The sequence below is a fragment of the Aquarana catesbeiana genome, linkage group LG04, assembly GCF_042186555.1.
Source record: "Aquarana catesbeiana isolate 2022-GZ linkage group LG04, ASM4218655v1, whole genome shotgun sequence".
NCBI lineage: Eukaryota > Metazoa > Chordata > Amphibia > Anura > Ranidae > Aquarana > Aquarana catesbeiana.
This window is the reverse complement of record NC_133327.1, coordinates 218,991,596-219,016,573: the sequence shown is the minus strand read 5'-3', so window position 1 is coordinate 219,016,573 and position 24,978 is coordinate 218,991,596. Positions and strand designations below refer to the sequence as shown.

Sequence of the window (24,978 nt, the reverse complement as noted above, 5' to 3'; positions counted from 1 at the left end):
TCCCTGTAGTTAAGAGGAACTACAGATTGCTGGATTGTTACCCCAGAGTGGAAGGTGCCATTAGACCCTATAGTTGGTCTCTGTGTGAGGTGAGCACATATAGAGACCAGTGGTGGATACAGTGGTGTGCTTAATCACTACAGTTTGGATTGTCACTTATGAAGACTTTAGACACCTGCACTACATAGTTACATAGTAGGTGAGGTTGAAAAAAGACACAAGTCCATCAAGTCCAGTCTATGTGTGTGATTATATGTCAGTATTACATTGTATATCCCTGTATGTTGCGGTCGTTCAGGTGCTTATCTAATAGTTTCTTGAAACTATCAATGCTGAGACCACCGCCTGTGGAAGAGAGTTCCACACCCTTGCCGCTCTTACAGTAAAGAATCCTCTACGTAGTTTAAAGTTTGAACCTCTTTTCTTCTAATTTTAATGAATGGCCATAAGTCTTGTTAAACTCCCTTCTGTGAAAAAGTTTTGCCCCTGTTGTGGGGTCACCAGTATGGTATTTGTATATTGAAATCATATCCTTTCTCAAGCGTCTCTTCTCCAGAGAGAATAAGTTCAGTGCTCACAACCTTTCCTCATAACTAATATCCTCCAGACCCTTTATTAGCTTTGTTGCCCTTCTTTGTACTTGCTCCATTTCCAGTACATCCTTCCTGAGGACTGGTGCCCAGAACTGGACAGCATACTCTAGGTGCGGCCGGACCAGAGTCTTGTAGAGCGGGAGAATTATCATTTTATCTCTGGAATTAATCTCCTTTTTAATCACTATGAAGAGTGATTCACTTTTTATCATATGAATATTCACTTTTGAATATACTAGCAACAGTTATTGCTATTTATGGACTAAATTCATTTGCTCATTGCATAATGTTTATATTGTGATCACTAATTTGAAAATTACCACTCACTTTTATTTAGCCCTGACATTTGGGTGTGGTTGCGCTTCATTATAGCTTTATATATACAATTTTAACAAGACATGGCGGAGGACATAAACCAAAAATATATAGCAGTGTCACATAATCTCCTTCATCTGGGTTGAGCATCAGTGTGAAAAGGCATACTGTATGTGTGAGAAGAAATGCAATACTAGCTGGAATATAAATCAGGTGTGCAGGATAACACAAAACAAAAGAATGGCGCTTGTAGAAAAATAATTCTGAGTGTGTATTCTGCAGAGATCTGACATAAATAAGCACTAATTTCATTATCCAACACACCCAATTTATGTTCCTGCTAGTTTTGCACTTCATCTCACATACATATAAACCTATTTACACTGTTGCTCAGCCCTGATAAAGAGGTGCAGAACCTTGACACATGTTGGCTTGTTTTCTTTCAATAAACAATCAACAATGTTACACCTTTTAAATCCTCATTACAAGAAGAGAGTAGCCCCTTAAATTTCAAGAGTTTTCCATTTCTCTTGCATGTAACAACATTATAACATCATAACATTTCTTGTGAGGTCATTATGTTGTTTTTTTCTTAGCTTCTAACCAACCAAATGCACATTGAGAGAAAATGTATGTGTAATTACCCATAAAGTTAGCAGTTCATTAGGCTCAACAAAAGTCATTGCATTTAAAGCCACTAGGGCAATATTGGAATTTAGAGATTGCTGTATGCTTACCTGTATAGTCTTTTTACATAAACTTAATTGCCAGATGAAGTAAAAATAGAACATAGAACACTATAAAATGACACCTAGCTGTATCAGAGAAATTCAATTTTTATCTCTCGGCTAAGAATTTGTTATTTTATATCATATTATATTGTAGAATAAGATTGTACAATCTTACCGAGCTCATTAAGTTGTCATCTAGTGAAAGCACTTGAAGATTTTTGAGAGCACAGATCACAGTAGGGAATTCAGTAAAAGAGTTTTGACTAAGGTCTAGTATCTTGAGAAATCCCAACTTGGCAAATTCAGCAGGTAACATTGACAATCCTGTGTTTTTCAGATAGAGGACACAGAGAAAATGTAACTTAGTTACTGTAGATGGTAAGATTTTCAAGTCATTATTTGACAGCCCAAGTTCATCCAGATCTCCCAATTCTTTAAGTGAATGAGGGAGCTTTTGAAGGTGATTTCCAGAAGCATCAAGAACTGCCAACTTTGTGCAGCGACTGAGAGTTTTTGGTATGAACGACAGATTGTTTATACTGATAAACAATTTATTAAGATTAGATAAAGAACTAATTTCTTCAGGTATAGATGTCAGTCTATTTTCCCCAAGATCAACAATTTCTAGGCTTTGAAGTACACAGATCTGTTTTGGAAACAAGGCAAATTTATTATCCCTTAAATAAATTTCTTTAAGATGTGTTAAATTAACTACTTCTGCTGGAAGAGATTTAAGTCTGTTCTTGGAGAGGCCCAGTAGGTGCAAATGGTGGAGTTTTTTGCAGATCAGAACTGGAAATTCATTAAGGTTTATACTGTACAGTCTTAACTCGCGGAGCTGATGCAGTCCACTAATGATCTCCAAGGAGCTCCAGTCAAGTGGGTTATTGCTAAGGTCTAAGGTCTCTAGCTTTTTTAGCTCTCCAAACTCATCACAAATCTGGGTAATGTTATTGTTATTCAAGTAAAGGACTTTTATATTATGGAGTTGGTAGATTTCCTTAGGAATAGTTTCTATCTGGTTCTTTTCTAAGTGCAGTTCTTCAAGATCTTCCAGATCAAGAACCTGACCAGGTAACTCTTTATGCTTCTGCTGAGAAGAATCCAAGAAGAGGACTCGATGTTTTAACTTTATGGGTAGCTCAGACTCAGTTTTTCCTTCAACTGTCTCCCAAGTCTGCTCATTGGTATCCAATAGAACTGATGTGACGGCATTTGAAAAGCGAACGTTGAACATCTTGCCTGATGTGCTTTGACGAAATTCAGGCATTTTTGCAGCTGTAGTCTACATATGTTTTAACCTAAAAGCACAAACAGAAATCCTAATTTCATGTGTTATGACTTTAGCAATGATCATATTTATACAATTGCAAAGCACAATTTGGGGGGGGGGGGGGGGTAGAGTAAAACTTTATTCTTTACAGCCATGGAAGTTTCCATATTGGTTCTGTTTGATCTGCAGTTGTCATAATGCTGCACGTGTGATCAGTTATGAGACCAGCCATTTGATGGCTTGACAGTTTCATTGCAAACACAAGAAACTGTGACAGTTACAATTCACGGCATGCCTTGAATGTACCTGTTTTGAGAATCAGGTAAATTGGTGGATTTAGTTCCATGTTAGGGCTGTAGTGAAAAAATTCTAATAAAGTTATTTACCTTTTTGCCAGTACATTGCCTCTCTGTGTCTGTGCCATCCCTAGAAATTATGAACTTCTTATGACAATTTCCAGCCTTTAAAAAATGCTTTTTTTGCTATTTAATTGTAACTCTTTTTTTAAACTGTGATAAAGGAACACATTGCAGCTTTCATTGCTTAATCTATATGAGAAAAAACGAAATATGGGATTGGGGAAGTTGTAATGGACATTTGTATTATTTTTCTTCAAATCTATAAAACAGACTCATTGTACACGGATATTCAGTAAATATACAGTGAATTTTACAACTTTATCATGCCCTCAGATGATCTTTTCATGGATGCACAGTGCTGTTTTCTGGCCCCTAGATTACTCATTAAAATTGGGGTTTGGGATTGTTTCAAACAAGGATTAAAGATGAGCTATAGTTTTTTTTATTTTTTTTATTGTTTTTAATTTTTTTTAGATGTACACATGAAAGAGGTCAGCTTAATGTAAAAGACTGTATGTAATATATGTTTAAAATCCTTTTTTGTACATACATTTCATAATTTTATATAAACAAAAATAAAAGAGAATGGATTAACCTGATTTACATTGAACCCTATGGGAAAATTTGCCTCGGTTCACAACCAATTTCGTTCGCGACCAGAGTCATTTCATTAAGTCTGTGAACCGAGGTATAACTGTGATTTCCAGTCTTGCCTTAGAATTTGTTTGAAGTCTGACTTCAACCATGTCTCTCCACAGCGGCTTCTTTTTACACCAGGAGGTAAAGGAGATTCTGGGCCACTCACAGCAGGTAAACATAGACATGTTTTGTTATTTAAAGTAATATTCCTTTACAACCACTTTAACGCTACACACGTGTAGCCAATCTCCCAGAACTTGTGATATTTAGAACTCTTTGTAGTATGGCAAGACATGCAGGATGAAATAATTTCTTATTTTTCTGCAGGGCCTTCTTATTGCAGGGACCGATTTACTGCAACTAGCAAGCCATAACCCTCCCATGAGTTGTAGTGATATCATTTTCAACATTATGAAATTTCAAAAGTAATTTTTAATCTTTTTCAATCTGCAAATGTCATATAGCCACTTGCCGACCAGCCGCTGCAGTTGTACTGCGGCAGAATGGCACGGCTGGGCGAAACGACGTTATGTAATGTCGCTTCGCCCTGTGGCCACTAGGGGAAGAAGATGTAGAAGAATACGTATCGGCCTAAACTGAGGATAAAAATTGTTTTTTTTAGATATTTTTTGGGGATATTTATTATAGCAAAAAGTAAAAAATATTGCGTTTTTTTCAAAATTGTCGCATTTACAGTATGTAGTGCATTGCACCGTTTACTTTTTCCATTCTTTAAACCTTAACTGTCACAAAATAAAACATCATTTAACTCTGTGCATCACTTCATAGAATTGTCTGCATTTGTATGCAATGTGCTGCAACACACCCTAACACAGCATTATGGCATGAATAGGGCATACTGTTTGGAAAGCAAAGGGTCATTTGGGGGGTATCTGTACTGTCCTGGTGGTTTCGGGCCTCACAAAATGAGATGGGCCATCAGTACATCAGGATTGATCAATTTTCAGATATATACCATAGTTTTTGGACAGTATAACTTTCCTAAAGACTAAATAATCTACACGGCTTTGGGTTATTTTCACCAAATAAATGTAGCAGAATAAGCTTTGACCTAAATTTATCAAGAAAGATTATTTATCTGCAAAATTTTATAACCGAAGCAAAGAAAAACAGTTTTTTTTTAAACAAAAATTCAGTCTTTTACTGTATGGTTTATTTAGCAAAAAGTTAAAAACCCAGTGGTGATAAAATACCGCCAAAAGAAAGCTCTATTTATGTGAACAAAATGTTAACAATTAAGTTTGGGTACAGTGTTGCATGACCACACAATTGTCATTCAAAGTGTGACAGCACTGAAAGCTGAAAATTGGTCTGAGCAGGAAGGGGGTAAAAGCACCATGTATTGAAGTGGTTAAATAAAATGAAAGAATGTCCTGCTTGACCCTCTACTCAGCAAAGAATGGAACAGATGTAAACATTAAAGTGACATTAAAATAATATAATACAATAAAAAATATTCTATTCAAGTATGTATTTTCAATCTAAAAAAAAGCCCCTTCCATTGCTCTTTTGCTCTCACCTTCTTCCAAATCTCAACATTTCTTTTTTCTATTGCTGCTGTGATCTGACTTCCTGTTAGAAGGTGGCTATGCTTGTTCTCTATGACCCTACTGTATGTAGGAATGTAGCCACCCTCTCTTGCTTGCTCCTGAGATGGACTATGGGGTTTGTAATATACTGTACGTAGAGCAGTGGACATAATTGAAAAATAATGTGTACTATGTATTTCAAACAGAATAGGGGGAAAAGGAGAGGTTCAGGAGCTCACAGAGGATATTACAAGGAGGCAGAAAAACACAGTAAGAAACAACTTAAAGAAAAACAGGTTACAGGGCAATTAAGTGGTGGACGTGTATGGATTATTCTTGGAGAAAAGGGAGATTGTTTAGTGTCACATTAAGGCCGGTCATACATGGTTCAAATCGCGGCCGGTTAAGCAGGAACTGGCTGAGATTCGAGAAGTTAACGGGCAGGCTGAATGCACCAAGTTGATTGATGATTCTACTTGGGTACAACCAGCCTGCCAAAGCGCTATATACTGTACATCTTTAACCCATCAAGCTTGTTCCTAACCCATTCTAGCCTGAACTGAACTTTCCAGGGTCCAAGCTACCCCCACTGGATTTCATTATCATAATCACCTTTACCCATAGTTTTGTTTCCCACCCATCCGTCTGTCTCCAAGCGCCACTATACTCCCCACCTCTCTTCTCATTAATTAGAAGGAAAGCATATAGACTGCAGGGAAAGTTTTAAAGCAGTCAGTTAGTCAGTACAGAGAGGTAACTGGAGCTACACAAGCCCCCCTGCCCTCTGCTTGGTTCTAGTAGCAGTAATATTAATGCAAATTTTGCCCAATGCCAGGTGCCCATCTCACCAGTCTGTATTGCTGCGACTCCCCCAGTCCACCGACCTCCTTCTCCTCTGTATCTTCAAGCAGAAACTACAGCAGCCTAGCTAGGAGACATCCAGGGAGGAGGAGGAGGAGGGGGGTGTGTGACTATGACAACCGGGGACAACAACATGACCTGACACACAGGACTGAGCACAGACTCGCTGCCTGTAACTACAGGTAACACTTCTATGTATATCATGTCCTCTGCCTTATAAGAAACCATTAGCAGCCATTTGTCGGCCACTTCTGTTTTATTCTTTTGTGTCTAAATGCAACCTTTCTGCGCTATGTGATGTTTGTGATATTATGCTCCCTTACTTTCACGTTACATTAGGGTGATAAGACAGAGGTTGCCTATACAGAGTCTCATGCTCTCCTAGTAGAAGGCTGCATTCACACCTGAGCATCGCGTTTTTGTCTGTTTTTTCATGCGTTTTGTCGCTCGCTTGTATGCATGTTTTTAAGCGCTTTTGTACAGCATTTTCCAAGCATTTTGGAGCCTTAAGCCCCATACACACTATTAGATTTTCTGCAGATTTTTATCTTCAGATTTACCAAAACCATATAATATGAGGTCAAACCTTAATGCCGCGTACACACGGTCGGACTTTTCGTCTACAAAAGTCCGACAGCCTGTCCGACAGACTTCCGGCGGACTTTCAGCGGACTTGCAGCAGACTTTCTAACGAACGGACTTGCCTACACACGACCACACAAAAGTCCGACGGATTCGTACGTGATGACGTACACCGGACTAAAATAAGGAAGTTCATAGCCGGTAGCCAATAGCTGCCCTAGCATGGGTTTTTGTCCGTCGGACTAGCATACAGACGAGCGGACTTCGGGGTCCGTCGTACTTACGACGTAAAGATTTGAAGCATGCTTCAAATCTAAAGTCCGTCGGATTTTAGGCTAAAAAAGTCAGTTGAAAGTCCGGAGAAGCCCACACACGATCGGATTACCAGCCAGCTTTAGTCCGTCAGCGTCCGTTGGACTTTTGTAGACGAAAAGTCCGACCGTGTGTACGCGGCATAAGAGTTTCAATTTGTATGCAATCAGACAGGCCCTTGCACTACATGGTTTTGGTAAATCTGAAGACAAAAATCTGCTGAAAATCTAATAGTGTGTATGAGGTCTTAGTGTTTTTGCCTTAGCCAAAATAGAAATCTATCATCTGTTTCATCATTTATTGCTATGTGTTTCTGCTTTCAGCTGCTTCAAAAAATGCACCAATCTGCCCCAATCAAGCTACAAAAGTAACTCCAAAACTTTTTTTAAGCTTTGGGTGTTTAGGAGATGTGAACTTCGAGCTGTAAAACGCTCAGGTGTGATTAGTCATGCTTGGACTTTTTAAAGTGTATCCTAAGCCCCATACACACTATCAGATTTTCCTCTGAGTTTTTCCTTCAGATTTACCAAAATCATATAATATGAGGTCAAACCTTAGGAGTTTCAACGTGAATGCAATCAGGCAGGCCCTTGCACTACATGGTTTTGGTAAATCTGAAGGAAAAACTCAGCAGAAAATCTGATAATGTGTACGGGGCTTAATTCTCAACAGTTAAACCAAACAATTCTCAACAGTTCTCTAATTCTCAACAATTTAACCAGATATCTTGTTTTATAGGTTATTGAAATGTCTAAAAATGTAATCCATTATATCTGCTGCTTTCCTTTAAATCATACCATGGTATATCCACAGACATTTCCTGTCTTATACGCTCCATAAATGGTTTGATCAATCTAAATCCAAACATTTGAAAAGGAGCTCAATATACATGGATACTGTCCTCATTATCAATCAAACTTCTATATCAGTTGCAAAAATTGGCTATGATCAAGATTTCTTTGTGTAGTTGATCTGTACCTATGATTGGTTCTCTGGCATTCCACACAGACTTTACATAAGAAATGATCAATGCATTTATGACATTTACGGGCCAACCGATAAACATGTCTTGGTCAAAAATTATTGTTTCTTTTTTCGCTGTTGCTGTGGTGCTCAGTTTTGGGCACTGGATTTGTATGCAATGTAATCTGCTTGGCTACTTGTGTGTGTGTGTGTTAAGATGATTATACACGTGTAGAATTTTGTTGAAGTTTTAATTTTAGGAATGTTCATTTGTTTTTTTTCTAATGGTAGGCGGAGTCAAAAAAAAATCAGTTTTGAGCATAGAGATGAGAAAATTTGAAGGTGCAGAATGTAAAATTTTTGACGAACAAATAAAATTCTGTTTGTGAATGCAGTTTTCATTAGGAAAAATTGTACCTATTGTAATAAAACCTGTTTAAAAGAGAAGTATGGCCAAAGCTTTTTGGCCATACTTCTCTTGTGGGTCTCAGGAGTGTGCTTATTTTGCTCTCCTATAACCCAGAATCATCTGACAGCGAGCTATAGCTCCAGGTGAAGCTGCTCCAGGATGTGTAAAGATCCTGACAATTTTGTCGGGATTTACCCAGCTTCCTGATTGACAACTTGCTTTGCCTCTTAGCACAGGGTTGAGAGCCAGAGCCAGCTGCACCCGCCCCCTTCTCTGCACGGTGCTCCAGAGAGCGCTGCCGGAGCGGAGCAGAGAGCGGTGACTGACAGTCACCGCTCTCTGCTTGGAAGCAGCTTGAGAACTGAGAGATCAGTAGTCATGTGATCGATCAGTTCTCGATCTTAGAGTCAATATGGAACAGCTGCATAGAGGTAAGTATATTGCGACAGAGGGAGATCCTGTCAAAATGGAGGAGAATGTGACACAGGATTCACACTAAGGGTTCATGTGAGGTTCAGGGCTATCATTTCTGAACGGAGAAAGCTGTGTTTTTTTCTTTCTCCCGATTCTGTAGTTTTGGATCGGAACATTCAATCTTGTGTCCAGGTTTTGGTAGACGTTTGCAACATGGCTGACTACACAGGTGTGCAGGGTCATTATATACTCAGGTCTGAGGATAGTTCCGAGCTTCCAGTATGGACTGTTCCCAGTGTGGGAGACAGAAGGTTTCACCCAGGGGTCAGGGGGCGCCAGCCAAGAGACAGAGGGTCTCATCGTGGGATCAGGGGGCCACAGCCAGAAGCCAAAAATAGGATTTTTTAAAACAGCTTACCTGTAAAATCCTTTTCTTTCGAAGGACATCACGGGACACAGAGCCACAGTAATTACTGGTGGGTTATATAGGGTATCACTGGTGATTGGACACTGGCACACCCTATCAGGAAGTTCAACCCCCTATATAATCCCTCCTCTTGCAGGTATACCTCAGTTTTGTAGCCAAGCAATATAGTGTATTAGAAGAGGGGCGGGACCTCTGTGTCCCGTGATGTCCTTCGAAAGAAAAGGATTTTACAGGTAAGCTGTTTTAAAAAATCCTATTTTCTTTCTCGAACATCACGGGACACAGAGCCACAGTAATAACTGGTGGGATGTCCCAGAGCAATGCTACCTGAGGGGGGGGACCACGACCAAGTAGGGAGCAATCAGACCTGAGGACCCTGTACTGCTGCCTGTAGCACACTACGCCCAAAGGCGATATCCTCATGCCTTCTCACATCCACCTGATAGAATCTGGTGAATGTATGAACTGAAGACCAGGTTGCGGCCTTGTAGATTTGAGCCATAGAGGCCCGGTGATGCACTGCCCAAGAAGCACCAATAGCCCTTGTGGAATGTGCCCTGATCTGAAATGGAGGAATCTTCTGTTTCAAACCGTAAGCTTGAATGATCAATTGTCGAATCCATTTAGAAATGGTAGCTTTTGACGCTGCCTGTCCTCTATTGGGACCCTCTGGCAGCACAAACAAAACATCCGTCTTGCGGATCTGAGCTGTTGCCCCGAGATAGGCCTTAACTGCTCTTACTACATCCAACGAATGTAGAGATCTCTCTTCCGGAGATCTGGAAAAAAGGAAGGCAGAACAATGTCTTGGTTTAAATGCAAATCAGAAACTAGGATGAGGGCGCAGTACCACTCTATCCTTGTGTATAATCAAATAAGGCTCCTTACAGGAAAGGGCTGCTAATTCTGAAACTCTTCTAGCAGAAGAGATGGCCACCAGAAAAATTTACTTCCTTGTCAACAAGACCAAAGGAATCTGACTTATTGGTTCAAAAGGCTGTTTCTGTAACACAGCCAGGACCAAGTTCAAGTCCCAGGGGTTTAGGGGCGCTTTAACCAGAGGATTAAGACGCATCACCCCCTGCATAAAGTTTCAGACCAAAGAATGCGAAGCAAGTGGCCGTTGAAATAATACTGATAAAGCCGAGACCTGGCCCTTGATGGTACTCAAGGCCAGCTTCATCTCTAATCCTAATTGTAGAAAATCAAGAATTCTACCTATGACATATTTCCTGGGATGCCAACCTCTGGATTCACACCAGGATACATAAGCTTTCCAGACTCTATGATAAATCATCCTGGAAGCTGGCTTCCTTGCATTAATCAAGGTAGATATGACAGGACCTGAGAGCCCATGACTCTTCAGAACGTGGGTCTCAATAGCCAAACCGTCAAATTTAGCGTTTGTAAGGCAGGATGGAACACTGGACCTTGAGATAACAGGTCTGGGCGTACCGGTAGGGTCCACGGGGAACCCACCGTCATCCTTACTATTTCTGCATACCAAGTCCTTCTGGGCCAAGCGGGGGCCACCAGAAGTACCGACTTCCTTTCCTGTCTGATCCTGCGAAGGAGTCGTGGTAGTAGCAGAATAGGCGGGAATGCGTAAATCAGTGAGAACTGATGCCACGGAATCACCAACGCATCCATCCCGCATGCAAGAGGATCTTTTGTCCTTGCCACAAATCTGTCTATCTTTTTGTTGAATCGGGATGCAAAGAGATCTACATCTGGAACCCCCCATCTTTGGCATATGGCCCAAAAGACGTCGGGATGCAGAGACCATTCCCCTGGAAGTAACTGCTGGCGATTTAGGTAGTCCGCCTGCCAGTTCTCTATTCCCGGGATGAAAACTGCCGATATGCATGGTACATGCATCTCTGCCCAGACTAAGATCTGGTTCACCTCCTTTTGAGCAGCTCGGCTCCGGGTGCCCCCCTGATGATTGACATAAGCCACTGCTGTGGCATTGTCGGACTGGATCCTGACCGGACAACCCTGTAGCCTGATAGTCCAGGCTTTTAGGGCTAGATATATCGCCCGGATCTCCAGAATGTTGATGGGTAAGGTCCTCTTGGTCTTGGACCATATCCCCTGAACCGCAGACTGTTCCAGAACTGCTCCCCAACCTGACAGACTGGCATCTGTTGTTACCACCGTCCAAGTAACCGGTAGAAAGGATTTCCCCTTCTGCAGGTTTTTTGGGTATGAGCCACCAATTGAGGCTCTGACGCACCGCATGCGACCGGTGTATCGGAAAGTCTAATGCCTGAACCTTCTTGTTCCAGGTTGACAGAATACTGTGTTGCAGCATTCTTGAATGAAACTGAGCATAGGGAACTGCTTCGAATGAAGACACCATCTTCCCTAGTAGCCTCATACAAAGGCGGACAGAGGGACCCTTCTTGGTCCTGACTGCCAGAATCAGTTCCCTTAAAGCAGCGATCTTTGCCTGGGGTATAAATATTTTCTCCTGGCTTGTATCTATAATCAGACCTAAATACTCCAGTCTTCTTACTGGTTTTAGGAAAGACTTTTCTAGGTTGAGGATCCAACCCAGGTGTTCTAGATACCTGACTGTGGTCCTCAAGTTTCCATTCAAAGAGGCCACCGACCGGTCTATCAAGAGCAGGTCGTCTAGGTATGCTATGACAGCTATACCCTGAGCCCTTAATCTGGCCAGCGGAGGAGCCAAGATCTTTGTGAATACTCAAGGTGCAGTGGCTATCCCAAAAGGCAGAGCCACAAACTGGAAATGGCGCCCTCCTACCTCGAAGCGCAGAAACTTCTGATGAGCAGGAAAAATGGGCACATGCAGATATGCATCTCTGATGTCTATCGATGCCAGTAATTCTCCTCCCTGCAGGGTGGGAACTACTGTCCGAATTGATTCCATGCGGAAGGATTGAATCCTTAGGAATCGGTTCAGATCCCTTAAATCCAGAATAGGTCTGACATCCCCATTTGGCTTTTGGACCGTAAAAAGGTTTGCGGGTACCATCATAATGACCTCCTGTGACAAAAGTCGCTCTAACGCTAGAAGGAGCGACTGCTTCTTCTCTGGATCTCTGGGGACACTTGATCTGAGGAACCGAGGAGAGGGAAATTCCTGAAACTCCAGCTTGTACCCTAAGGTTACCATGGAGATTACCCATCTGTCCTGGAAATTCTCCTGCCAGAGCCCTGAGAACTGTCGCAGTCTTTCCCCCACTCGAGTGAGCGGGGGCGTCCGCTCATGCAGAGGTCTTAGTGTTTTGCCTAGTAGGCTTCTTCCCCCAGGACTTCTTTTGTCCCTGGGGTTGACTCTTGTCTTTGGACCCAGATGGAGGCGGCCGTCAAGACTTCCTGGAGGCTGAAGCCCCCCGGCGCTGGGGAAATAGTCAGTTTAAAAGAGGGACGCTTACTCTTCTTCTTGACAGGTAAGAGAGCGCTTTTCCCACAAGAGATTCTCTTGATATAGTTATCCAAGTCCTCTCCAAACAACCTTTCACCACGAAATGGAAACCCCGCCAGGAGCTTCTTACATGGTGCTTCGGCTGACCAATTTTTCAACCATAGGATTCTACGTATATGCACCAACCCCAGTGAAAGACGGGAGGTTTGCACGATAGAATCTCTAATGGCGTCAACCACAAAGCATAAGGCCGCTGGAAGGTTAGCAAACCCCTGGGCCTGCTGTTCAGGTAATACCTTGATGACCTGCTTAACATGGTCTCTTAAGTATTGACAGACTCCAATCGCTGCTCTGCAGGTTGAACCACTGAACCTGCTAAAGGAAAAAACATCCTTCAATAGGGATTCCATCTTTTTATCTACAGGATCCCTGAGCATCTGAGCATTGTCTACAGGACAAGTCAGACTATTATTTACGGAGGAAATGGCGGCATCAATAGCTGGTATTCCTCACATTTTAATAAACTTTTCTTCCATCGGATAAAGTGTTGAAAACTTTCTCAGCGGAAAAAAACGTTTGTCTGGGTGATCCCACTCAGAATAAATGAGCTTTTCAAGTAAATTATGAACGGGAAAAGCCTGTGCTGCTTGGAAAAGTTTCAGTGACCCCAAAGCAGAAGAGGGTTCTTTAGCAGTTTCAGGTAGGGGCAACTTAAATGTGGAGCGGACCAATCCAGTAAGGATCTGCACTAAGACTTTCTCCTCTTGGGAAGTCGCAGAGGGTCCCTCTCCACCTGATTCCTCCGAAGAGGAATCATCCGTCCCATCCTGATCCTCTGAAATGGATTCATCTCCTTTATCCCAGAGCTCCTCTTCCTGAGGGTCTTGGGGAACAGAGGAAGGCCTAGTGCGTTTTCTTCTACTGAGTGAAGACGCAATCACGGCCATTAATCTTTCCTCTAAACCATTAGTGGTTGAGGAAAAAACCTCTTGTGTAATATATACAGGGGTTGAAGTGCCAGAAGCAGGTGTAGCCCCTGACCCCAACGGCTCTCCCTGGCTAGCCGTCCCTGGCCCTTCAGGAGGGGAGGATGCTGCTGACAGGGGGCCCTCAGAACCTGAACGAGATCCCCTAGTGTCTCTGGTTCTTGGGGTGCTTGAACCTCTTCTACCCATAGTGCAAAGCAACAAGGTGTGAGGTATACAAATGAACACTGACTGCTGAGCGATGTAGTCTGGTTAAAAGCCTTGCTACCCAATGCTCAGTCTGGTGTTACTTCAGTAAATGCTGCCTAGGAGAGTGCCTGTGTCCCACCTTACATGCGACCGTCAGCTCTGTGTCTCTCCAAAGGCTGTGTGCACCTGTACAGAGTGCCTTAATAGCCTGCAGCTGGCCTGAGTGGGAGTCTAAGCACCTGTGCTGACGTCCCACCCCCCCCTCGAATTTTGAAAGAAACAAGCGCTTCCCGCGCTGGCCGACTCTCCTGAAAAACTATGGAGGAAGGCTGGGGGAGGGGGAGGAGGGAGAGAAGCTGGTAGTGAAGAACCTGCCTAAAAAACGGCAATGGTCGGAAATGGCGGCCGAGGCAGCGGTGCCCGAGTGGTATAACAGCTTTCTAGACCCCTGTGGCCTCTCTCTAGCCTGGGGGGGAACATTCAAATATGAGAAATCCCCCCATCCCATCCTACCTTGGAGCCTGCCTGAGACGCTGTGAAACATGTGCAGCATGAACACTAAGACAGACAATCCAGCATGACAAGGTATGTGCTCTTGGCAGCCCCCGGTGGTCACAATAGGCATAGCATGCATTTACCTTAAAGGAGAAACCTACTAGAATTAGAAAATTCTGTGGAATCTCCTCTTACCTTATCCAGCCGCAGAGTTCAGTTTACACAGACCCAATCTTCACCTCTCACGGTGGGCTCCGTTTAAAAAAACCGTCAGAGACTGGGGCCCCCTACGAATAGGGGGATCCTGCAGTTCTGGGCCCGTAAAGCACCCGGCTAGAAATTAGGCTAGAAAACCATTTTCTAATATGCGGGGTCCAGCTCTCTAAAAAGAGAAGCATTACGGGTAAAACCTTGTTTCTTCGGACACGAGGCTTGGGTACCATCCAATTCGGCCTAGAAAGGACACTTTGAATGGATCCGGTCTGCCTGGCTTGCCCCAGTATAGGATATAGGATATTCCCTTTGGAGCTCAGCACAGGACATCTTTACACGTCCATCACCTAAGACACTGGCGAAAAAACTGAGGTATCCCTGCAAGGGGAGGGATTATATAGGGGGTTGAACTTCCTGATAGGGTGTGCCAGTGTCCAATCACCAGTGATACCCTATATAACCCACCAGTAATTACTGTGGCTCTGTGTCCCGTGATGTTCGAGAAAGAAAAGAGGGTCTCAACTGAGGGGTCAGAGGGCCCCAGCCAGAAGCCAGTAGACAGCAGGTCACGTTCCAGGAGTCAGGTCGGCTCTTATCGGCGTGTCAGGAGAACCCCAATCCATAGGCCAAAGGTGGGCTGTGCACAAGTAAAGGTTAGAGAGCCAAGTATCCAGTAGAGACTGAGAAGAGGTTCAGCATGGTCCTGCAGTTGAAGCTGAGTGAGCTTATGAGCCAAGTGGCTCGGCATTTTCCAATGTTTGTATTCCATTTAAATATCAGCCCTGGATGAAATTTTAAAATGGAAATAAAGTCTGCAATACTTAGCTCTCCGCCAATGGTTCCATACCCACAAGGTCCATTGCCAGTGCCAGTATCATTTCCTCAGCTTTTTCCAGATGCCAGTTTTCATCCATCTTGGTTAAACAGCTCCTTTACAGGAGTTCAATCGTCCTGGCACATGGGCACTGTGCTGCTGGAATGTAAAGTGACCTGCACATGCGCAGCTTAGTGTACATTTTAAAAAGGGCAGGCAGTTAGATTTATTTTATTGCAGAAGAGATATTGCATGTCTCTTGAAATAAAGAGCCTGTCTGATCATATTTTATTTATATTTAGTCTTTAGTTCTGCTTTAAGACAATTTTTTTGATTTAGAGATGGCAAGACTGAATGCTGCAGTCATCTCCAATAGGTTAGACGAGGGAAATCGGAGGTGGGTAGAAAACAAAAGAGCTCCAATAAGGTATTGAAACCTGTCTGGTCACTTCTTCCCGACAAGCCTCAGATGACTGTGTCTGTTGGTGCCCATAAACATTAGAATGTCTTTTGATCTGCCTTAAAACAGATGAAATTCTGACATTGGCAACCAAGAAAAAACAATTACCCCACTTAGCAGGAATGTGTTAAGCCCAGGCCACTCCCTGAGCATTTATAACCTCTCCCACCATGTACCGCAGCAGAAAACTATTAGTGGGAGCCAGAAGGGACATAAAGGCTCAATAACAAAAGACTTGCCGAGCCCCATAACTATAGCCCTAGACATCAGTGATACCTAGTGATAACAGTAGGGTACTGCAGCAACTCTTTGAAACATAAGGGAAAGATCAAATAAGCAGTTAACAATAGTCCCGGGTTAGTTACCACCCAGAAGAAAAAAATTAGACACCCACTAAAGTACAGGGTGGCTACAATAAAATTGTCCAGCACAGACAGGTAGACATGTCATAACAAGTACTTTGTATTATTAAAATGGCAAGTAAAAATATTTTAGGCCCTATGAAAATGTATTTTTATTGATGTATGTAATGTTCATATTTTTAGTTCCATCATTTTGCAGCTGTATGTATCTGGTGGATCGCTTTTCAAAGTACGGTAGAGCAGCAACTGCCAGACATTCAGGAGGTATTACTGTTGGCTCCTTAATTGCCTTTTTTAAGCCAAATAGGGGTGTTCTGTGAAAATACCATGCTTTAATCACTGGCCAATCCTGTGGCTTGCAGTTGTGAAACATCTCCTTTCACTTGAATGAGCCGCATTTGGCAGACATGCTGCCCACCAAATACAACAGTGGGTATAAATGTTTCCTTGGACATAAAGCAAAGCATTGTGTCAGTGGCACAGCATTGTGTACAGCACTGAGCAGATGCATGTTATCTTTTAGGTGGGTGGTCAGGGTGCGGTAAAACCACACCTATTTTTACCGCCTTTGTGAATGAGGTTCATGCATTAAAACCTGTAAATTAAATTGTAATGTTATTTTTTTTTTCCGTTTTCAGCCATGGCAACAGGCCTGAGCCAGCAGTACACTGCAGCATGTACACAATTTAACCAACCTGTTAACCCCTTTATTGAGGAAATGCTGCTACAGCTGGAGCAGTCTGAGTAAGTAACATATGATTGCATTTTGTTAATTGACATTTCTAAGGGGAGTCTGCATTGGTTCATCCATGACGCATATTACTATGCTATCACTAGACATGAAGAATGTGGCCTTTTCCACTGGGTTTGTTTATGAACTGGCTTTTCTACCTGCTATCAGTTAGGCTATCAACTTTTACACTTGCCTCAAATGTGTGTCATGGTGAGATGTTTACCTCCCTGGCTTAATTTAGACAACATCTCTTGAGATAAAAATGTGACCATTGCGGACCTGTTTTTAAAAGCCCAGGCCTTTTACTGCCATTTATTATACACGTACTTATATCTCTTGCCATATGTAGTATGGCTGCACTACCTAGTGAATTGCTGACCCAAACAAGCATGTAACCAACATGTATGGACCCCAACGTACATATTAAAATATATCAAATAGATTTTTATTTCTTTAGGGTTTCCTATTTTAATGCTGGTTAGGTATTATCTCATCTTTTCTTCTAGACAATACACGACTACTTTAAAATTGTGTGGAAATAATCGTCTGGTGGCAGGAAGGAGAGTTACGGATGAAGATTTCCTAGCTATTTCTTATGTTCTGAGACAGAACAGCTTTATAGCAGGTAGGTTGTGGTGGAGATTGTGGTTTTATGCAATGTACTATGCTCAGAGCTGGTGCAAGGATTTTTGACACCCTAGGCGAAACCTCACTTTGCCGCTCCCTGGCTCTGCCCCCTGACTCCACCCCCTTTGCCCTGCCCTTGTAACACATGTGACCTACAGACCATTACACTGACCTACCTCACCCCTACACTGACCTACCTGACCATTAAAGACCTACCTGACCCTCCTTACCATTATACTGACCTACCTGTCCCCTACACTGACTTACCTGACCATTGCACTGACCTACCTGACCATTATACTGACCTGACACCTACACGACACATACACTGACCTACCTACCTGACACATACACTGACTTACCTACCTGGCACATATACTGACCCACCTGACTGCTACTTCCTGCACTACTCACCCCCCCATCCCCCACACACAGCTCGGTGTAGATCGGGGGGTTCCATTCTCCTCCTTACCTCTGCTCTTCATCGACCATCACATCAGGGCTCTCCTCAGCACTAAGCGGGCAGTATTGCTTAGGAGTCCCCGCCAGCGCCATCCAACCGATCCGTGGTGACCCTGCCGGCCGGGAGGTCAGCTAACAGCCGCTGCACCTCTCCCCATCTCCCATGATCTCCACCGAGCCCTGCCCCACCCCCTCCGCTGCACTCACACATACATGCAGGCCGCACCAGAGGGACAGGCTGGAGTAAAGGAGTCCCGGAGCGGCGCTGTCAGATATTCCTGTGTGACAGTGGGGCGCTCAGCAGGACACATAGGGGGATTGGCTTCATGCAGCGGATGTGTTCCCAGGACAGCTGGCCCAGCACTGAATGGGGCGAGCAATCAGGAGAGGAGAGCCAAGCTCACACACGCCTGGAGCTTCATCGGGGCAGAGGCTGTGGCTGCACCCTAGGTGGTAGTGCATCCTTAGCGGATGCCTACTTCGCCTAGTGGTAGCACCGGCCCTGACTATGCTTAGTGAAATTCTTTTAATTTAGTAACTACAAGACTAGGTTAGAATTGTTTTACCAAACCCATGTAAAAAAATCATAGGATCAGTAAGACATAAACTGCCAGGGACTGGGAGTGGTAGTTTTTGTCATGGTCACACTTATTACTCATCTTAATCTCACTTTCCACTGCCTGCATGTATCTGTGTTAAAATAAACCAGTCCTATTGCCAATTCATAGCATTAGCCCATCCCATTCCTTGTAGATTCTTAACTGCTCCACCGCTGCCCTATTTGCCAGCCAGAGCCTTGTAACATATATGGTACTTCTAGGTTTAAGGTAACACGTGACCTTTTCCCGTTCCTTCCCAAAAGCAGTGCTTATTGCTTGAACAGCATATCATTGGGCCTGAGTACTGTCACATGGGGCAGGGGAAGGTCCTTAGCTTTATGTTGCCTCCAACAAAGAGGTCACACAGGATTTTCTAATTAGGTTTCTGGCAGGTGAACGGGGTGGTGGGGGAACACAGAGAAGGTATTTGTTTGAAGAGGAGGTGGCCTATCAATAGAATCTGGAATCGTCAAAGTGACAGGGTCACTTTCATTCTTTTTCAAACAACTTCCCCTTATCTGGCAGGTGCGGTGAAGTTTCCAGAATTTCTAGGTGTCAAGCTCTCAGTCACCGTGTCTTCAACTCAAGTTTTAATGGGATATGGAAACTCCACCTGCAAGATTAAATTGTGGCATCAACGCTCAAGAATCAGAAATTAGTTTAGACAATGTAAGCAAGGAAGAGGGTCCTGCTCATGATGGGGCAGTCCACTCAAAGGGATCAGATAAAAACAGTGACATTTTAAGCTGGATAACCCATTCTAGGGAAATCTGATAATAAAAGTGAAATGTTTTCACTGAGGCGAAGAGTGTCTGAATGATGCTACAATGCTATACTACACGCCATACCTTTATTATTTGCAATGCAGGGCTCACATAGGGCAGGTGCACATTTCAGAAGGATATTATAACATCTTTAACATCTCCAATATACACCCCTTTTAACTGATGAAACCACTAAGCAACTCATTCACTCCCTTGTTATCTGTCACCTTGACTGTTGTAATTCCCTCCTCTCAGGCCCACCTCTATGCAGGCTATTTCTACTTTAGTCTATCATGAAGGCTGCTGCCAGACTCATCCACCTTGCCAACTGTTCAGTGTCCTCTACCCCTCTGCCAGTCCCTCCATTGGCTTCTGATTGCCCAACAAATAAGATTCAAATTACTAACAACAAAACACAAAGCAATTTACAGCTCAAAGCTACATCACTAATCTTGTCTCATTATATTGCCCAAACCTTCATTTCTGCTCCTCCCTAGACCTCCTGCTCTCTAGCTCCGTTGTCTCCTTCTTCCATACTCATTTGCAGAACTTCTCCAGAGCTTCCCCCATCCTCTGGAACTCTCTACCCCAACCCGTCAAGATATCTCCTACTCTGTCCATCTTTAGGCGATCCCTGAAGAAGCATCTCTTTAAGGAAGCCTATCCTACCTTCAACTACCAATTGAATCTTTTATTTTTTTCATAAGCTTATCCCTTACAGATATTACCTTATCTTCCACTTGCCCCTCCCTATTATATTGCAAGCTGTCAGGGCTGGGGGCTCAGCCCTTCCTTCTCAGAGCTCTGTGCTCAGCTGCCGGTTAATTGCCAAAGACTCTTTCTTCCACAGTGACTCACCTGGTCTTCATTTCCTGCTTGTCTGCTAGAGCTGCTGGTTATATAAACTCCTTGGATCGGATCTTCTGTGCCTTTGCCTTGGTCAACATATCCAGACTCTCTCTACTGTTTTTTCCTGTGAAAGACTTTTGCTTGGCTGACTTCCCTTCTGATTCCTGATCGTGTTTGCTGCACCTGACTTCACTGATCTTTGGACTTCTGTTTCTCTGGCTTGTTCTGACTACCCGTCCTGGTTACCGTACTCTGGCTATGTTTTGACTATGTTTGCTCTGTTTATACCATTATATTAAATAGTGTGATTTTTACTGCACTTCTGTCTCAGTCTGATTCATGGTTCCTGACACAAGCTTCCAAAAGCTGGGCCCTCCCAATCCTCTTGTATTGAAGTGTAGTTACTGTACTATCTCTACGTGCAAACTGTTGGAGCTAAATAAATCTTGTATAATAATAATAATAATAACAATAATTATAAAAAGTACTTTATTCCATTTTTCAGGTCTTGACTTACGGTTCAACAATTTGACTGACAAAGGTGCAGTACACATTGCAAACTTCCTTCAGGTGTGTATTGAAATAAAAAAGGATATTTTTTGACATACATATAACAATATTATATGCATTTCAATATTATTTACTTTCAGGAAGGAGGTTCCTTATTTCATTTAAATCTTATGGGAAATGACATTGAAACAGATGGAGCAGAACTTATTGCAAAAGCCTTGCATGTAAGTAACATATATGCTGTTTTATAGTATTAGATTGTTCGATTTATACATAGCTGAAATACTTTTTAGAAATGGCACATTAGGAAATATGTGTCATGTAAAGGAAACAAGAAGCAACTTTTTCAACTTTGTTGTGGCTGATCTTCTAAAAATTACAGGGGCATGGCTGTTATGGTAAACTTTTGGCTTCATTATTTTATGAATCGCTGATTTGGAACCAGGAATAAACTCCCCCATGAAGCCGTTGCATCTGCTCCTGTTCTACCTAATGTTAATTGAGCAGCTAATTAACTTGATATAATATGATGGGTGACATATTTTCAATTCCTTTAAACCAGGATAGTTTTATATACAGTTAGGCCCCTTTCACATGGGCGGACCTGTCGCTTCATAGGGGACAATAGAGGGTCCAATCGGGTCCGCCTTTCAGTTTTTTAGGCGGACCCGATCAGACCCTCCAATGTTCTCTATGGAGAAGCGGATGTAAATAGACATGTGTCCGTTTGTGGCCCCTTTCACATTTGCATAGTCTGCCAGCGGATCTGCCTGCTCAACAGAGGATCTCTCCACTGATCCCCGCTGAGAAGGCAGATAACAGGTCTGTGTTTGCTCAGTTGATGCAGAGCGGACATAGACACGGACACAGCCCACTGTTCTCCATGGGCTGAGGTGGAAACGGACCATCTGTCCATTTCCATCCCACTGTCATCCGATCCAATCCACCAGACAGATGAGGATCCATTTTTAGCAGGTAGGATTGGATGTTAGTGGGTGTCAATGGACACATGTTCGTTGACATCCGTCAGTCTATAGAGAGCAATGGATAGTCTGATCAGGTCCACCTGAAAAGCTGACAGAATGACCCAGATCGGTCCGTCCGCGTGAAAGGGGCCTACACCCGCCGACATTTGATCTTATAAAAACCGAGGGATGGGGATCTGTTCCCCACCGGTCTAGTGCAGTGGTCTCCAAACTGCAGCCCAGGGGCCGGATGTGGCCCCTTGCTTGCCTTTATCTGACCCTTAGGGTACTATTCCTTCCACTGAGACTTTACACTATTCCTTCCACTGACAATGGGGCACTATTTCCCCCACTAACACCACCGACGGGGCACTATTCCTCCCCTCCAATACCAAAGATGGGGCACTCTTTACTCCCAGTGACCCCAGGACATTTTCTACTCCTATTGCCCACAGTCCGGCCCTTCTAAAATCTAAAGGACAATAAACTGGCCCTTGGTTAAGAAAGTTTGGAGACCCCCGATCTAGTGGATCGTATGGTCATCGGTTGTAAACAGACAGATGGTTCGTTTATATCAAACCACCCATGGAGGTGAGTGGGCTGTGTCTGTGTCCGCTCTGCATAAGTGAAGCGGACATGAATCAGCCATCCGCCTGCTCAGCGGGAATCAGTGGACAGATTCCCCGCTGAGCAGGCGGACTCCAAAGGAGCCTGCCCCGTGTCCACTGCAAATGTAGTATATTTAATTAGATCTTTTTTTTTTTTTTTTCGGTGTTTAGTGCTAATTTTAATTGGATTAATTAGGTACATTTCCAGCCTCCTACAGAACAGTCTTTTTGCACATTTGCCATTTTCCCAAGTACCTTGTTGAACAGGGGAAATGCAGTAACAGTATTATGAATGCTCATTTAGAAACAGGAGAAACAGTTTATTGAATATTTATTTAGAAATCGTGACACAAAGTAGTAGGGAAGGCTTATGTGTCCAGCACAGAAATACACATCCAGTAGTCGCTGGGGGACACGCTACATTTTGCATGGTAGGAAATGGCTTCATGAAACTGAAGTGTAGAATTCTGGAGAAGTCCAGAAGTGGCGTCAAGAAGAGGCTGCACTGCTGGCAGTCTGTGGATATGCTTGTAAAGCCAGTTCTATATATCCTGGATTCTTTGCTTCCATTTTAATAAATATCTTAATAAGATCTCTGCCGTCGGCTCCCTGGGATTCTCTTGCACACTCGGTATCGGGATGTACCATGTGGTAGAGTCGCACTAAACTCACAGCGTCATCTAATAAATCTTGTTGAAGCAGGTCTATAAGAAGTCCATCAATGTTCTTCATAGAGCACAAGTGCCACACCATGCCTCCAAAATGCCGCGTTGACCGTAACAGGTTATACTTTCTTTGCTTGTCAATGTCCTCGAATGTTTGGTTCCTGATCTCTATATATTCACTGGAGTCGGGCTCAAACTGGATAATACAGCGGTTCAGGAGCTCTTCATGTCGATCCAGCTTAAACAAATGCTGAATATTTTCCTTTTTGAACACAGGTGGAGGGGCCAATTTCCGACCTTGGCGGGGAAAATAAACCTGGATCATTCGGTCTCTCTCTTCCCAGGTGGCTTTCCGCAAAACACCATTTGGCTCTCGCACCACAATAAACCTTTCATGGTGTGGTGTGCTGTAAGTTATATCGGTGAACACATATTTGGCAGTATCTGTACCAGAAAGAATCTCATCCACAGTCAGTGTTTCATTTATTGGTGGCCGTTCCTCCAACATGGGTGGCATCTCCAAGTGCTTTGTTGCAGCCTCTGCAGCTTTCTGAATGGCCTGTTCATATTGTTCTTGGGTTATTAACTTGTATATGGGTGGTTTACTGTCTTGCTTCACCGGCTGAAAAATTTTCTCCAGATCTAGACCAGTCATCTTCCTCAGTATGCTCTGTACTTCTGGATCTGTAAACCCGGGAGGTCTGCTCACTGAACTGCTGGCTCCAGCACACAGCATCCTCCGGACACTCGTCCTCCCCGGGTGAAGCCTCCTCAGCAGACACGCTATGCGGGCAGCCATCTTATTAATATCAATATTAATTAGATCTTTTTAATAACAAAAGCTAAAAATTATAAATTAATGTGGATGTAAACCCAATTCATTAAAATTTGAGCTGGGCACATATATTTGCAGTGTTTTCTTATCTCTCTTCAAAGCACTAAGTCCCGTAGCTTTCTCCTGCTCCGTACTTCTTTTATCAGCATGATAACTTCTGACAAGTTCTCCGACACATGTGATAAAACCAGCCTGAATTTTGTGTCAGGGTGGGTGCTATAAATAGATTAGCAGAAAGCTGCTCTATTCACAGGACAGCTCTGAAAGTCTCTGCCTATGTGGAGGGGGGTGTGTTCCTTTCCTCCAATCAGCCAGTGTAATCCAACACTACACTGCTACTGCTTAATGAGGAAATGAAAATCCTAACACGATGTGCACTTTCTAAACAGTTGTCAGGTCACCTTGAGGCTAGGTGACAGATGCACACCGTTGGGATCGGGAGTGCACCACAAGGTAGTGGACCCTACGGCTGACTGCTGCGGATGGGAGTCAGGGTGGTAAGGAAGGCAGGGCCGCTGGAACACCAGCACGGATCCCACAGGGGTTAGAGCGTAAGATTCCCAAGGGTGTGGAGTCTAAGAGCCAGCAGGTGTTCACTACAGCCTCTAGTGGTGAGGATGAACTGGGCTGCAACTGGCTCCAGGTCGCGACCCCCAGGGTCCCCCAGCTCACACCCACAGTAGGCAACAGGAGGATAGAGATAGTAAGGGAATAAGCCAAGGTCGGGGGCCACAAGCAGACAAGGACAACAGAGTTCACGCCAAGGTTCAGGGTTACAGGCAAACAGGGATATTCAGGGACACGCCAAAGGTCAGGGTCACGAGCAGACAGGAATAGTCGAGAACAGGCCAAAGTCGGTAACTGGAATAAGACGTAGGAAACACAGCAAGTATACACACAATGGTTGATCAGCAATGCTGGCTTGCAGAGCACAGGTTAATATAGTGTTCCCTGATAGGGCCTGGGGTGGGGTCATGCTTAAAGGAGAGGTAATAAAACCAGTCAGGTGTGAGAGTGGCT

At 43.5% G+C, this 24,978-nt stretch overlaps 2 protein-coding genes and 1 pseudogene across 3 annotated transcripts in view; 1 reads left to right on the top strand and 2 right to left on the bottom strand.

Moving 5' to 3' along the window:
* LRRIQ4 (leucine rich repeats and IQ motif containing 4) overlaps positions 1–6,419 on the bottom strand; it is a 33,537-nt gene extending 27,118 nt beyond the window's left edge. Inside the window, exons 1-2 of the mRNA XM_073626163.1 lie at positions 6,309–6,419; positions 1,815–2,940 (exon numbers count right to left, since the gene is read on the bottom strand). Coding sequence (XP_073482264.1) covers positions 1,815–2,909 — 1,095 coding nt within the window. The 5' untranslated portion in view covers positions 2,910–2,940; positions 6,309–6,419. The remainder of the gene's footprint in view (positions 1–1,814; positions 2,941–6,308) is intronic.
* LRRC34 (leucine rich repeat containing 34) overlaps positions 6,383–24,978 on the top strand; it is a 37,100-nt gene continuing 18,504 nt past the window's right edge. For both annotated transcript variants that reach the window (XM_073626167.1, XM_073626166.1), the window contains exons 1-5: positions 6,383–6,503; positions 16,980–17,085; positions 17,581–17,699; positions 20,881–20,945; positions 21,026–21,109. In XM_073626167.1, the coding sequence (XP_073482268.1) occupies positions 16,982–17,085; positions 17,581–17,699; positions 20,881–20,945; positions 21,026–21,109 (372 nt within the window). In that variant the 5' untranslated portion in view covers positions 6,383–6,503; positions 16,980–16,981. The remainder of the gene's footprint in view (positions 6,504–16,979; positions 17,086–17,580; positions 17,700–20,880; positions 20,946–21,025; positions 21,110–24,978) is intronic.
* On the bottom strand, positions 22,758–23,922 carry LOC141141467 (small ribosomal subunit protein mS22 pseudogene; annotated as a pseudogene).